Source organism: Pundamilia nyererei, unplaced genomic scaffold (assembly GCF_000239375.1).
Source record: "Pundamilia nyererei isolate P.nyererei 1_Seehausen unplaced genomic scaffold, PunNye1.0 scaffold00653, whole genome shotgun sequence".
NCBI classification, from domain to species: Eukaryota; Metazoa; Chordata; class Actinopteri; order Cichliformes; family Cichlidae; genus Pundamilia; species Pundamilia nyererei.
This window is the reverse complement of record NW_005188054.1, coordinates 89,288-103,958: the sequence shown is the minus strand read 5'-3', so window position 1 is coordinate 103,958 and position 14,671 is coordinate 89,288. Positions and strand designations below refer to the sequence as shown.

Sequence of the window (14,671 nt, the reverse complement as noted above, 5' to 3'; positions counted from 1 at the left end):
ACAGCTCTGAGAATACATGCTGAGGTTTATTTGATTAAGGGGACCTGGAGGACTATGCAGACTATGTTACAACTGATAAGTCAATTCAAACATTTGCACCCATCCTGGTTCACAATCAAGGTTCAAAGACTCCGTAATATTTGTAATATCTTCATTGGATTCACCGATGACACAAGGAGAGGCATTAAGAAGAAAAAGTAAATTTAAAAGAAAATCTAGGACAGGAAACGATCTTCATGTTGGGCTGTAAAAAACAGTTTGTTCACAGAGAGCAGCAGGGACCAAAATCCCTGTTTCTTGGAAGTGCACACAATGTCTCAGCTCTCTTTCATTAAGAGGTCTGTTTATTTATTTATTTTATTCCTGCACAGTTGGTGTGGAGCACAATAATTTTCTTGTATATTTATAATAACAAAAAAGGATTATTCTATATCGTTTGTTAAAAGTATTTTTAACGAAGATAAATATTGCTAGTGAACTTTGTTCTGGAGTTGTATATTGTTAATGTTCAAATAGTGTCAGTGGGAGCTGGGTTTTTTGTTGTCTTGTGTGTTTGTTTGTTTTTTGTATAATGTGGAGGACCAACAGCATCTTAGGTTGCGTTTCGATGACAATGTTTTGTTGTATTGTTCTGACTCCTTGAATTATTATTGAATTCCTCCACAGAGTGGACCAGGAGAGCTCGGAGGTTCCCAGTGGTCAGTCTGCCCAGCAGCATCAAACACAGCTGGACTCCTTATTTAAGGTACATGTACAACAACTACATTTACATCTATTCTATTCAGTTATTTCCATGTTGTGAAGTGAATACATCATAAAATTATAAATATTAAGCACAAATCAGAATACGCAAGTTTAAAAAAATAATGTTTTAAGGCTGGCTTTAGAGCTAGGGTGAGAATGCATGTTGTGAATGTGGTGCAGCAGATAGTTCTAAACACCAGTGTCCACTCAGCTGAAGGCGCCAAAGCCCATGATGTGAGCAAATGGTAACAGTAGCAGTGAAGTACGATCTTAGAGTAAAATTAATGTCATACTTTACAGGAATCCAGTGAAGTGGTTGAAGGACAGGAGCAATATGCTAAATAGAAGGTATTCTGGCAACGACACAGGTAGCTGCGTTTTGCACTGGGTGAAGTCTATGGAGAAGTTTGAGTGGTAATCTAGAAAGGATAGAATTACATTAATTAACATGGGAGAATGAACCAGAGAATGAACAAGAATAGTCGTATTGTTAGCTGTGTAGAAGGGTTGTTATGAAAGTTTTAAATAAACTGTAAACACTTGGTGAGCGCCTTTTTAAAGTGGAGTTTATTATATACATTGCAGTGGAGAGAGCATTCAGGTCCGATGCCAAAATGCTGTGTCACGATGGCTGCCACCCTTATATCTTATACACACACAGAAACACAGAGAGACAAAAGGCATTTGACAGCACATGATGTGGTTTTATACCTTCAACTCAAAGTATCCTTGAAACCTTTCCTTCGAGAGAGAGAGACGCCTTTGTTTTTCACTTATCCATCACCTGGAGATTTACCTCTCGAATCCTTGCTACGGCCTGATAAGGGAGGCACCTTCGTTTTTTACCATCTGTTTAACGTCTCCCATGAACTTACACACACACATACACACACACACACACACACACACAGTAGGGCATTTTATGGTGTAATAGAACATAAAGACATATTTGTGGTGCTATCTGACATGTATATAACTAAGTGACAAAGTGATGTTATAATTATTACTAATGTGATCAATACATAAAATAAAGACATTTCCATTACAGGGTGTACCCAGCTGCTGTTATGTAGGTGGACATATACCAACTGAGTGATATTTTGTTTTTGTTTTTTCGTTTAGAGTCGTACGTAGTGAGGAGGTAAAATTATTAAGAAGATAATCGACCTCTGTTGGGGTAGCGTTCAGATAGCTGCTCTGCTCTGTGTTGGTACAGGGCATTGAAGATGATAACAGTGGGTGGATTATATTCTTAAACTTAGTTACAGCGCTTTTAGAAAGACATCTACTTTGATAAAGTCTACTCTCCACCGCTGTGTAATCAATTATTGTAAAAGTAAATGTTATCAGGAAATGATCAGACAGCAGAGGGTTTTCAGGAAACACTGTTAAATGTTCAGTTTCTATGCCATATGTTAAAACAAGATCTAGAGTGTGATTAAAGTGGTGGGTGGATTCTTTTACATTTTGAGAGAAACCAATTGAGTCTAATAACAGATTAAATGCCATGTTGAGGCTGTCATTTTTAGCATCTACATGGATGTTAAAATCACCCACAATAATTATTTTATCTGAGCTCAGAACTAAATCAGATATAAAGTCTGAGAAAGCAGACAGAAACTCTGTGTAAGGCCCAGGTGGACGATAGATGATAACAAGACTGGTTTCTGAGTTTCACAGCTGGGGTGGACAATGTTAAGCATCAGGCTTTCAAATGAATTAAAAGTCTGTCTTGGTCTTTCATTAATTAATAGGCTGGTGTGAAAAATTGCTGCCACACCTCCCCCTCGGCCTGTGCTTCGAGATTTCTGGTAGTTAGAATGACTCGGGGGTGTTGATTCATTTAAACTAACATAATCATCCTGCTGCAACCAGGTTTCTGTAAGGCAGAGTAAATCAATTTGTTGATCAATTATTAAGTCATGTACTAACAGAGACTTGGAGGAGAGAGACCTAATATTTAATAATCCACATTTCACTGTTTTACTCTTTGGTTCAGATGTGGATACTGTATTGTTCTTTCTTTGTAATTGTTTATGTTTAAGTTGTTTGTTGATGGTTTTTAGTTTGGTTTTTGTCTGTTTGGAAGCTGACACAGTCTCTATGGAGATGGGTTTTTGGGGGGGTAGCAGGAGGAGAGAAGCTGCAGAGAGGTGTGTAAGACTGCAACTCTGCTTCCTGGTCCCAACTCTGGATAGTCATATTTTGGGGGGTTTAATAAATTTGTCCATATTTCTAGAAATGAGAGCTGCTCCATCCAAAGTGGGATGGATGCCGTCTCTCCTAACAAGACCAGGTTTCCTCCAGAAGGTTTGCCAATTATCTATGAAGCCCACATCGTTTCTGGGACACCACTCAGACAGCCAGCAATTTAAGGAGAACATGCGGCTAAACATGTCACTCCTGGTCTGATTGGGGAGGGGACCAGAGAAAACTACAGAGTCCGACATGTTGCACACCGATTCAATATTGATTTTAGTGACCTCCGATTGGCGTAACCGGGTGTCATTACTGCCGACGTGAATTATGATTTTACTGAATTTACGTTTACCCTTAGCCAGCAGTTTTAAATTTCCTTCAATGTCGCCTGCTCTGGCCCCTGGAAGACAATTGACTATGGTTGCCGGTGTCTCTAGCTTCACATGTCTGAGAACAGAATCGCCAATTTCCAGAGTTTGACCCCCGGTGGGTGTGTCGCCGAGTGGGGAAAAACGGTTAGACACATGAACGGGTTGGTGGTGTACCTGGGGCTTCTGTTTAGGACTATGCTTCCTCCTCACCGTGACCCAGCCGCCCTCTTTCCCCAGCTGATTGGGGTCTGCCAGGGAACAGCTAGCGGGGCCTACGCTATCTTCGGCTGCACCAGCTACAGGGGCCTGGCTAGCTACGGGTGAATGAAGGGTGCGAAGCAGAGTCTCCAATTCAGTAATCCTGGCCTCCAGGGCTGCAAATATGTTATATTTCTTACAGGTATCAGTACAGTCAGTACACAGAAAGTGTGCTTCGGATGAAGCACGTGAAGATTATACTATGAAAAAAATAATGTATTTAAAAGTTTTTAATTAAATTGCTAAGCAGATAAGCTACTCAGAAACACCACTGTGTTTGAGCAGGAACAGGAAGCGATTAGGACTGGGCAATATGACCCAAAATTCATATCTCAATATTTTTTAGCTGGATGGCGATATAAGATGTATATCTCAATATTATTTTAAATCCATAAACTAAGAACAAAAATAGTTCTTAGTCAAAGCTGTGTCCCAGATGTCACACAGGCACTTTTATTAACATACAGCTTAGATGTACATGAAAAAAAAACTACTCAAAAATAAATTATCAGCATTTATTAAATAATAATGTGCCATAAATAAAACTGTTGTTTTTGTGCATAACAAAGAGCTCACAATTGTGCAGTCAAAATGTAAACTAAAAGACGCTGAGCACAATAACAAAGACAGATTTCACAGCTGCTCTGTTCCCAAGCTCTACTGCTTGACTGACAGCCTGGAGTTTGAAATCCACTGTGTAACAGTGTCTCTTAACAGGTGCCATTTATGGTCCTTATACACACACAATACTGTAATAATACGTTGAAGCACAGTACGTATTACTATGCGAAACTCCTCGATAGCCGTAATGCTCCGACAATCCATCAAGCGGTGCAGCTCCGTAGCTTAGCAAAGTCATACTAAAAAATTTTTTGACAGATTGCTGAGTGCTGTGTAGCACATAAAATCGGTTCGCAGTCATCGAGCACAACCAGAATTCATACAAAAGGCACGCTGTCAACTTTTGAAAGAATGAAAGGATTTTAGGCTGTGCAGGCCCTGTGGGCTGCATGGCGTTACCGTGGTTAGCATAGTTAGCTCATTAACACGTTGATGCCTTCCAGCCCCACCACGGGGCGCTGCGCAGTAACTCGTTAACGGAGATTTGTTGTGTCCATCTTGTCGCCGCCTGTCGCTCCCTGCAGATGAAGGGGGGGAGGGGAAGTTGTGTTCAGTGAAGGAGAGAGGCAAGGTCGAGTAACGTTGCATAAAGATAAAAGTGGACGAAAGAGAGGCAAACTTGTGGCTCCACAACTATAATTATAACGTAACAAAGACTATATCGATATAAACGATATTGTCACATCGTATATCTTGTATAAAAATATATAGATTTTTTTTTTTTTTTTTTAAAAACTCAATATATCGCCCAGCCCTAGAAGCGATGCTCTACCACAGAGCGAGCGAACACCAAGTGACAGCGCCATCAAGAGTCAGGCAAATATTCACTCTCCCACCGTGTCTGAAATTTCCTGCACTCACTTTCTACCTTTTGCTTCTTTGGTTCTGCCATGTTTAGTAACTTGGGGTAAATTTCTTCTGTGATTGTCCTTTTTGGTGGCGCAACTGCCTTGATCAACAGTAGCTCCCCCTGGTGTTAAAACTAACAAGTGCAATACACTCAAGCAAAAGTTGAAGTGCGGCCCATATGCTATTCTATTTATAAAATTACTTGCGGGCCAGTAAAAATGGGCCCGCGGGCCAGAGTTTGGACACCCCTGTACTAAACATACTTGATGCTTTTAATGTTTTGCAGTCTGTCACTGGTCCCACACATAAACGTGGACATACTCTGGATCTGTTTTTTTTTTTCTTTTTCACATGGTTTGCCTGTTTATAACCTTAAAATTTATGATGACATCTTTTCTGATCATATACCTGTTTTATTTGAAACTTCTTTTCCCTGTATTATCGCTACATGTGGTTTTATCTCTTTTTGTTTTACATGCATTTGTGACAGGGACACACAAACATGAGCACATTACCCCACATTACTCCTTACCTCTTTACGCTGGTTATCTGTCCATCTTAGAATTCAGTTTACACTTTTATTGTTTGTTTTTAAAGTTTTAAATGGCCTGGCTCCTTCTTACCTGTCAGACCTTCTACACCGATACACTCCACAAAGGTCTCTCAGATCAACTGAGAAGTCACTCTTTCCTGTCCCCATGTCAAGATTGAAACACTGGGGAGACTGGGCGTTCGCTGTTGTGGCCCCAAATTATGGAATAAGATACCCCCATATTAGACTGGCCCCAAAACTTGAGAAATCTTCAAATCACTTTTAGAAACACACCTTTTTTCCAAGGATTTTTAGAAGTAGTATCAGAGTCAGTTTTACTCAGTTTTTGGTTGCTCTTAATCTTTTTTTTACTTTTTTTTAATATGCTTTTTTACTTCTTTTTACTTTTAATATTTCATAGTTACTGATTTTTTTTCCCCCCATTTATGTATTTATGTATGATATCATTTCTGCCTTGTTTGACCCATTTAGCAGAAGTCAGCCTGTTATCTACTTTGTGTGACTTAAAGCTTTTGTGATACAACTGGCTTTGTTGTGGTGTGATTTGGTCATTCCTTAAGTATTCTATTCCAGCTGCTGGAGGATAACATCATCACGTTTGTGAAGAGTGAGTTGAAGAAGATCCAGGAGGTTCTGACTCCAGATGACCTAAAAGGCTTAATGAGTCAATGCAAGGATGGCAATTTATTGCAGGGTGAACATGAGGAGCCTAGTGAAAGCAGCAGAGAAGCATTTGTGAAGATCACATTGGATTTCCTGAAGATAATGAAGCAGAAGGAGTTTGCTGAGTGTCTGCTGAGAAGTGAGAATATTTCTCTAAATATTTATGGTCCTCAGTAAAGGAAATTTTTATTCTGTCTGAAGGAACAGACAAAATTACATTTACAGTATGTGCAATTAATAAATCCTTCATTGTGGTATTTTGTCTATTGGTTCATTTAGGAACCTCGCCCAGAAACTTCCAATGGTGTCAACATGAATTTAAATCTGCACTGAAGAAGAAGTTCCAGTGTGTGTTTGAGGGGAACGCTAAATCAGGAAACCCAACCCTTCTGAATCAGATCTACACAGAGCTCTACATGACAGAGGGAGAGACTGTAGTGGTAAACAATGAACATGAGGTCAGACAGATTGAAACAGCATCCAAGAAACTGGATGGTCTAGAAGCAATAATCACAAAAGAAGACATCTTTAAAGCCCCACCTGGAAGAGATGAACCAATCAGAACAGTGCTGACAAAGGGATTGGCTGGCATTGGGAAAACAGTCTTAACACAGAAATACACCCTGGACTGGGCTGAAGACAAAGCCAACCAGGACATCCAGTTCATATTTCCATTCACTTTCAGAGAGCTGAATGTGCTGAAAGAGGAAAAGTTCAGCTTGGTGGGACTTGTTCATCACTTCTTTACTGAAACCAAAGAAGCAGGAATCTGCAGCTTTGAAGACTTCCAGGTTGTGTTCATCTTTGATGGTCTGGATGAGTGTCGACTTCCTCTGGACTTCCACAAAACTACAATCCTAACTGACCCTAGAGAGTCCACCTCAGTGGATGCGCTGCTGATAAACCTCATCAGGGGGAAACTGCTTCCCACTGCTCACCTCTGGATAACCACACGACCTGCAGCAGCCAATCAGATCCCTCCTAACTGTGTTGACGTGGTGACAGAGGTCGGAGGGTTCACTGACCCACAGAAGGAGGAGTACTTCAGGAAGAGATTCAGAGATAAGAAGCAGATCAGCAGGATCATCTCCCACATCAAGACATCACGAAGCCTCCACATCATGTGCCACATCCCAGTCTTCTGCTGGATCACTGCTACAGTTCTGGAGGATGTGCTGAAAACCAGAGAGGGAGGACAGCTGCCCAAGACCTTGACTGACATGTTCATCCACTTCCTGGTGGTTCAGGCCAAAGTGAAGAAGGTCAAGTATGATGGAGGAGCTGAGACAGATCCACACTGGAGTCCAGAGAGCAGGAAGATGATGGAGTCTCTGGGAAAACTGGCCTTTGATCAGCTGCAGAATGGAAAACTGATCTTCTATGAATCAGACCTGACAGAGTGTGGCATCGATATCAGAGCAGCCTCAGTGTACTCAGGAGTGTTCACACAGATCTTTAAAGAGGAGAGAGGACTGTACCAGGACAAGGTGTTCTGCTTCATCCATCTGAGTGTTCAGGAGTTTCTTGCTGCTCTTCATGTCCATCTGACCTTCATCAACTCTGGACTCAATCTGCTGAATCTAGAAACACCTCACGTATTTAAAACCCTCGGAACAAAATGCAAACTACATTTCTTCTACCAGAATGCTGTGAACAAAGCCTTACAGAGTCCAAATGGACACCTGGACTTGTTCCTCCGCTTCCTCCTTGGTCTTTCTCTGCAGAGTAATCAGACTCTCCTACGAGGTCTGCTGACACAGACAGGAAGTAGTTCACAGACCAATGAGGAAACAGTCCAGTACATCAAGATGAAGCTCAGTGAGAATCTGTCTGCAGAGAAAAGCATCAATCTGTTCCACTGTCTGAGTGAACTGAAGGATTGTTCTCTAGTAGAGGAGATCCAACAGTCCCTGAGATCAGGAAGTCTCTCCACAGATAAACTGTCTCCTGCTCAGTGGTCAGCTCTGGTCTTCATCTTACTGTCATCAGAAGAAGATCTGGATGTGTTTGACCTGAAGAAATACTCTGCTTCAGAGGAGGCTCTTCTGAGGCTGTTGCCAGTGGTCCAAGCCTCCAAGAAGGCTCTGTAAGTAAATATTTACTCATATTTTTTTTTTTTTTGTTATCAGCGCAATGTATTGTTCATAGTAGAATAAATTGTTAGCGTTTCTGAAACTTTTTTGAGTGTAGCCTTTATAAAAGTACTTTCCAGACCTGTTCTACAGTGGGCTTACAGCTTTTCATTAACTACTCAAAAATGAATACAAACCAGAGCTAAAACCGCCTGTTTCAAAAAGAAGATGAATGTGGGGTCTCATCAAGGTTGAGAATGGCATAAGTAAGGATTATTTTTGAAGTCTATCTGGCAACAACAATCATATATATTGTAATTTGAAAAGTTTTTTATACCTGTGGCAGAGGATACTGGTCTTTTACTAAATGTTGCATGTCTAGATATAGAGGTATAATTGTGTTGTTAAGCAAATTAAAAAATGTCATCTATATATTATTTCCAGACTTGAATTTGAAGGTGTATTTATATTAATTACGTCCACGTGGAAACATTTGTTTATTCCGTAGTAGGTTGAAACAAAAGGTAATTTCATTTAATCACAAATATAATTTATTTTCAGATTGTCTGGCTCTAATCTCTCAAAGAGAAGCTGTGATGCTCTGTGCCCTTTTCTCATATCCCATACCTCTACTGTGATGGAACTGGACCTAAGTAACAATGACCTGCACGATGCAGGAGTAAAACTTCTGTCTGCTGGATTGAGTCCAGATTGTCCACTCAAAAAACTGAGGTCAGGATTCAGCCTTTTTCATTGATGTAAATTTAAAATCTGTATTATATCATGGCATGAACAAAAACCTTACTGAATTCTAAATTGAACTTTTATTTACATTCTGTATCACCAGCCTCTGAATTACTGTTTGGTTTTTGTTTTTTCAATTTATTCTTGCATATTGGTGACTCTGTTTTTAAAAATGTGAATTTGGACACTCCAGCAATCATAGTTTATTATATTCCTGGGTCAAGATCAGGTGACACTGAAACAAATTTCAAACTGCAACAGGGGCCGCAGGTGCACATTCGCTGTCAAAATAAAAGACGCGCACCAGATAAGAAGTTGCAACGCGCATTTGCGTACATATACCGCTTCTTTTGCATTTCAGACTCCTTCTGACATTTCTTTGTAGTTGGAGGAACACCAAAGTAATTTCTTAAAGGAGCTTGCTTCTTTGACGTCTTTAAGAGTTCTAAACAAATGTCTGTCCTCCTCCATAAAATTGTACGTACATAAACAGCGTTGCAACTTCTTATCTGGTGCGCGTCTTTTATTTTGACAGCGAATGCGCACCTGCGGACCACTTATGTGCAGCCCTGTTAATAGATATTTGATAGAGTTTCTGGGAAACCTGGTCTCGTTACGAGAGATGGCATCCACCCCACCTTTGCATGGAGAAGCTCTTAGTTCAAGAAATATGGTTGAATTCATTAACACTCCAATACTGTATATGACTACGCAGAGTTGGGATGCAGAAGCAGAGTTGTAATATTATACCTCTCTGCAGTTTTTGTCCTCCTGTTACACTCACCTCCAATTAAATGTGGAGTGTTATACACTGTCTCTCTTCTACGTCTCTTTTAATAAATTATTTTATATTTAATCAACACACTTATTCTGGCTTCAGTTCATCTTCAGTTAATTCTGTATCAAATCTACCACTAATGAGGCGTCCTTAAAGTCACCACTTTTTAAAATAATATTTTAGTGTTACTATCCATACAGGTGAGGAGAGAGGCAGAAACATGCTGGGATTTGCAGATATTTAATAATTAGTTCTGCACAGTAACTGATAAAGAGTCCGACTGGTTGCTCTTACAGTATAAAACCCATAATAAAAATACATTAGTAGCAGATGTCATATGCTTTTCTGTCGTATCTGAGTATCGGTGCCCCTGGGCAAAGTTTATTGAATTGCTTTGAAGCACTCCTGTTTCAAAAGACCTGCTCATCAAAGGATTTTGATACCCATCATTTTTTTACATCAGTAAGACAAAGAATTTCTTCGTCCCCATTCTATGAAGAAGTAGAATGTATTTTTCATGTATTTTGTTTTCTTTTTCTTATTTTTTTAAATAACGCAGGACACTAAGAATGATCTTTTACTGCATGTCAAACATGTTAATATTATGTAAGCCGAGGCAATAAAACACGCAGCATGCTGAACTGTAGACTGTAAACCTTTCCCATATCCATGAAAAAACTAGAACTTTGTCGTTACTGTGTTAGTGGTGTAACTTGATAGTATGTGGCATAAGTTAATAACTACAAGAGACATGATCCTAAATATAACTTTAGGAATAAAAAAAAAAAAAAAGATTTTACTTACCTTACAGTTATTAAATCTAGATTCTGCTCTGTTCCCAAGTTCTACTGCTTGACTGACAGCCTGGAGTTTGAAATCTGCTTCGTAACCGTGTCTCTTAACATGTGCCATTTATGGTCCTTATACACACACAATACGGTAATATTACGTTGAAGCACAGTACGTATCACTCCGCGAGGCTCCTGACTACGGTAGCCGTAATGCTCCGACAATCCATCAAGCGGTGCAGCTTTACATCCATCGTATACAATGCACTAATAAAAAAACAAATAGCAAAATACCCCGTGGCTGCTTGTCATTAAAAGAAGTTCATCAGAGATTTACATTACATTTTTTTATTATATTTATTTACATTACATTTACATCACCTTAGTTTGCACTAGTTTCAGACATTGAAAGCTTTCAACTATGAATACAACATATCAGAGCACTACGGGAGACAAAATTTAACTCATTACAAATCAACCAGTTTGCAACATATTAAATAAATAAATAACATTTTATTTATATAGCACCTTTCTTGACAGAATCACAAAGTGCTGCACATAAGATAAAAAATAATAAAAGGGTAAAACAATTCAATTTCAATTCAATTTTATTTATATAGCGCCAAATCACAACAAAAGTCGCCTCAAGGCGCTTCATAGATACAGAGAAAAACCCAACAATCATATGACCCCCTATGAGCAGCACTTTGGCGACAGTGGGAAGGAAAAACTCCCTTTTAACAGGAAGAAACCTCCAGCAGAACCAGGCTCAGGGAGGGGCGGGGCCATCGCTGTGATTGGTTGGGGTGAGAGAAGGAAGACAGGATAAAGACATGCTGTGGAAGAGAGACAGAGGTTAATAACAGATATGATTCAATGCAGAGAGGTCTGTTAATACATAGTGAGTGAGAAAGGTGACTGGAAAGGAAAAACTCAATGCATCATGGGAATCCCCCGGCAGCCTACATCTATTGCAGCATAACTAAGGGAGGATTCAGGGTCACCTGGTCCAGCCCTAACTATATGCTTTAGCAACAAAAGTAAAACAGTCAATATAAAACAGGCAGAAATTTAACCAAAAACAGTTTTAAAAAGGTGAGTTTTGAGTTGTTGTTTTTTTTTTTAAAAAACAACTACCGAGTCTTAATGTATTCTTAATGTATGAGGGAGAGAGTTCCACAGTCTCGGGGCCACAGTGGCAAAAGCTCTGTCACCCTTACTTCTCATCTTAGTCTGTTTTATAGCAAGTAAGATCGGAGATGTAGGGTGGTGCCAGTCCATGCAAGGCTCTTAATGTCAAGACCAGGATCTTAAAATGTACTCTAAATTCAACAGGAAGCCAGTGTAGCTGAAATAGCAATGGTGTCACATGTGAATACTTGGAGGATTTTGTCAACGTATACATAAGGATTCATTCGGTGTTATTTTGCAGTGTGAGTCAAAGTCAGTCAAACAGTGACTGGTGACTGGCTGCTCCAGCCAATGATGCGATTCACATTCATACAGGGAGTGCAGAATTATTAGGCAAGTTGTATTTTTGAGGAATAATTTTATTATTGAGCAACAACCATGTTCTCAATGAACCCAAAAAACTCATTAATATCAAAGCTGAATGTTTCTGGAAGTAGTTTTTAGTTTGTTTTTAGTTTGAGCTATTTTAGGGGGATATCTGTGTGTGCAGGTGACTATTACTGTGCAGAATTATTAGGCAACTTAACAAAAATCAAATATATACAGTGGGGCAAAAAAGTATTTAGTCAGCCACCGATTGTGCAAGTTCCTTATTGTGCAAGACCCTTAGTTATGCTCCCCTCTTTTCACTCCTGATGTGTTTATGTGCCATGCTTTCTCTCTAATATTGTAGGCTGTTACCTTACACTGTTAAACAGCTTGAGATGACTGTTGTTGTCTGTTGGAATTGTCCTTTATAAATAAAGTTAAATTGAATGGATAGATGTTATTATATGTGACAAAGAGAAGATTGTTGACAGATGGATTGTTGTTTTGTGTGTCTGCAGTCTGTCAGGCTGTCTGATCACACAGGAAGGCTGTACTTCTCTGGCCTCAGCTCTGAGCTCCAACCCTTCCCATCTGACAGAGCTGGACCTAAGCTACAATCATCCAGGAGACTCAGGAATTAAACTGCTGTCGGCTGGAGTGAAGGATCCATGCTGGAGACTGGACACTCTCAGGTATGGAGAGAATGTCTGATAGAGGAGGAAGAGCTGGAAACATTTCCTGTGTCCTTCACTCACTATCTGTTGGTTCATGTGACATGATTCATGTTTAAGGTCTCTAGGGAGAACATCTCCAGGTAAAATTTAGTTATCTTAGCACTGTTCCCTCTACGCTGCGAGCCTGCGCAAATACGCACTGCTGGCACAGAAAAGCTGCTGAAATTTAAATGTATACATAAGGATTCATTCGGTGTTATTTTGCAGTGTGAGTCAAAGAGTGACTGGTGACTGGCTGCTCCAGCCAATGATGCGATTCACATTCCTATTTACACAGCTAATCAATGTCGTTGACAGGCTCTGACAGCGTCCTTATGTGCCGACACCAGTGTTTTAGCTAGCAAAGTGGTGTGGCTGATGTGGAGTGAAGCTACACTAATGACAACATGTACAAGCATTGGAGATGTGAGCAGGACAGATAGGAAAAAAAATTAAGGTGAAGTTTGAGTTCTCAGTCAGATTTGTGCTCATCTAATGTCATTTATTTACAATTTTTATTTATGGATATTGATTATTAAATACTGTCACTGGTTTATGAGTAGCAGAAATGCAAATAATCGTGTCATTATGAGTGATGGGAATAACGGCCGTTACTTCTTTTCAGTAACTAGTGATCTCAATCTCTATTTCTGTTGTTACATCGCTGTTACTAACAAGAAAATGTGGTGTGGACTCGTTGCTCTTTTTCTAATCACCGATGGTTGAAGCTACCTTCAGCTTAAAAGGAGCTGGGGGGTCGGGCGCAATCACACAAGTGTTCCTGATTGGCTGAGGAAGAATAAAGTAAACCAATTTCATGATCAATTTAAGATGTGTTGTGGAAGTTTGCCATTAAATAAAGCCTGCAGACGAGCGGTAGCTAACATTCTTGAATCAAAACACAACAGACAACCAAGTTGGTGGAGCCTGCATGACTGCGGGGCAGGTCAGCAGAGTCTCACTGAGCCTAGCATGGCTCTCAGTTAAATACCTTCTCCAGGAACAAAAGGCAGTACACAGCTGTTTCACACTCCCTTGCTACCTCCCAGAGTCCTCGAAGAGACAAAAGATTCTTCCTGTGGAGTTGTCTGCTTCCCCCAACTTCCTTACTAGACCCCCACCATTTGTCTTACTGTATGAGTGTGAGACATGTTAAAATCCAGTGGCACCAAGGCATTAGACAAAATAATGTGATTAATACATAAGTAAAAGAAATTCCTATACAGATGACATAAAAACAAGATGTTATGTCAACCCAAGACAACCCGAGTCTCCCTTTATATATTAAAAGTGTTGACTTCGACTATATAGCAGTTTTTAAATTGTGTTGACAGGCTACGTAAACCCAGAGTTATGATAAAAAAAAAAGTGATGTTTTTTCCTGAGACATTTGTTTACCACGGGCAGAAATGGTAAATGTGGCGTTTTATAAGGAAAGCACTCCAAAGCACTCTCCACTCTACAAATTAGCAAAAACACAAATCAAAAAAAACCCCACCTTTTCCTATTGACGGAAAAATGTACCATGTTGACCAATCAAAAAATGAAATGGCACCATAGCATTTGGTTGTTTAGAAAGAAGGGAAAGTTTTGGGAGTGACAGTGGCGAGAGAGCAGAAAAGAGAGAGTTTTGAGATGAGAGACTTGTGACGTTTGGCATGTTTGGAATCTACAGTTAGTGTGTAATGTAGTCGATAGTTTCGTTGTGTGTGTCAGAACGATGAGGCGACTGATGAATGTTACAGGTGCTGCCAAAAGTGGCTGCACGTATCAGGCTTGTGGTGTTCTCCTTTATCTCATAGTGGACAGAAATAATTT

General features: G+C 39.9%; 1 protein-coding gene across 1 annotated transcript; it reads left to right on the top strand.

The window, feature by feature from the left end:
• Positions 1 to 666: 666 nt before the first annotated feature.
• LOC106455979 (protein NLRC3-like) lies at positions 667 to 12,890 on the top strand (the record flags this gene model as incomplete). Its single annotated transcript, XM_013907959.1, has 5 exons — positions 667 to 745; positions 6,169 to 6,397; positions 6,538 to 8,344; positions 8,892 to 9,062; positions 12,659 to 12,890. Coding segments are annotated over 5 exons (2,479 nt in total), but the record flags the coding sequence as incomplete, so codon positions are not given.
• Between the last annotated feature and the right edge of the window lie 1,781 nt (positions 12,891 to 14,671).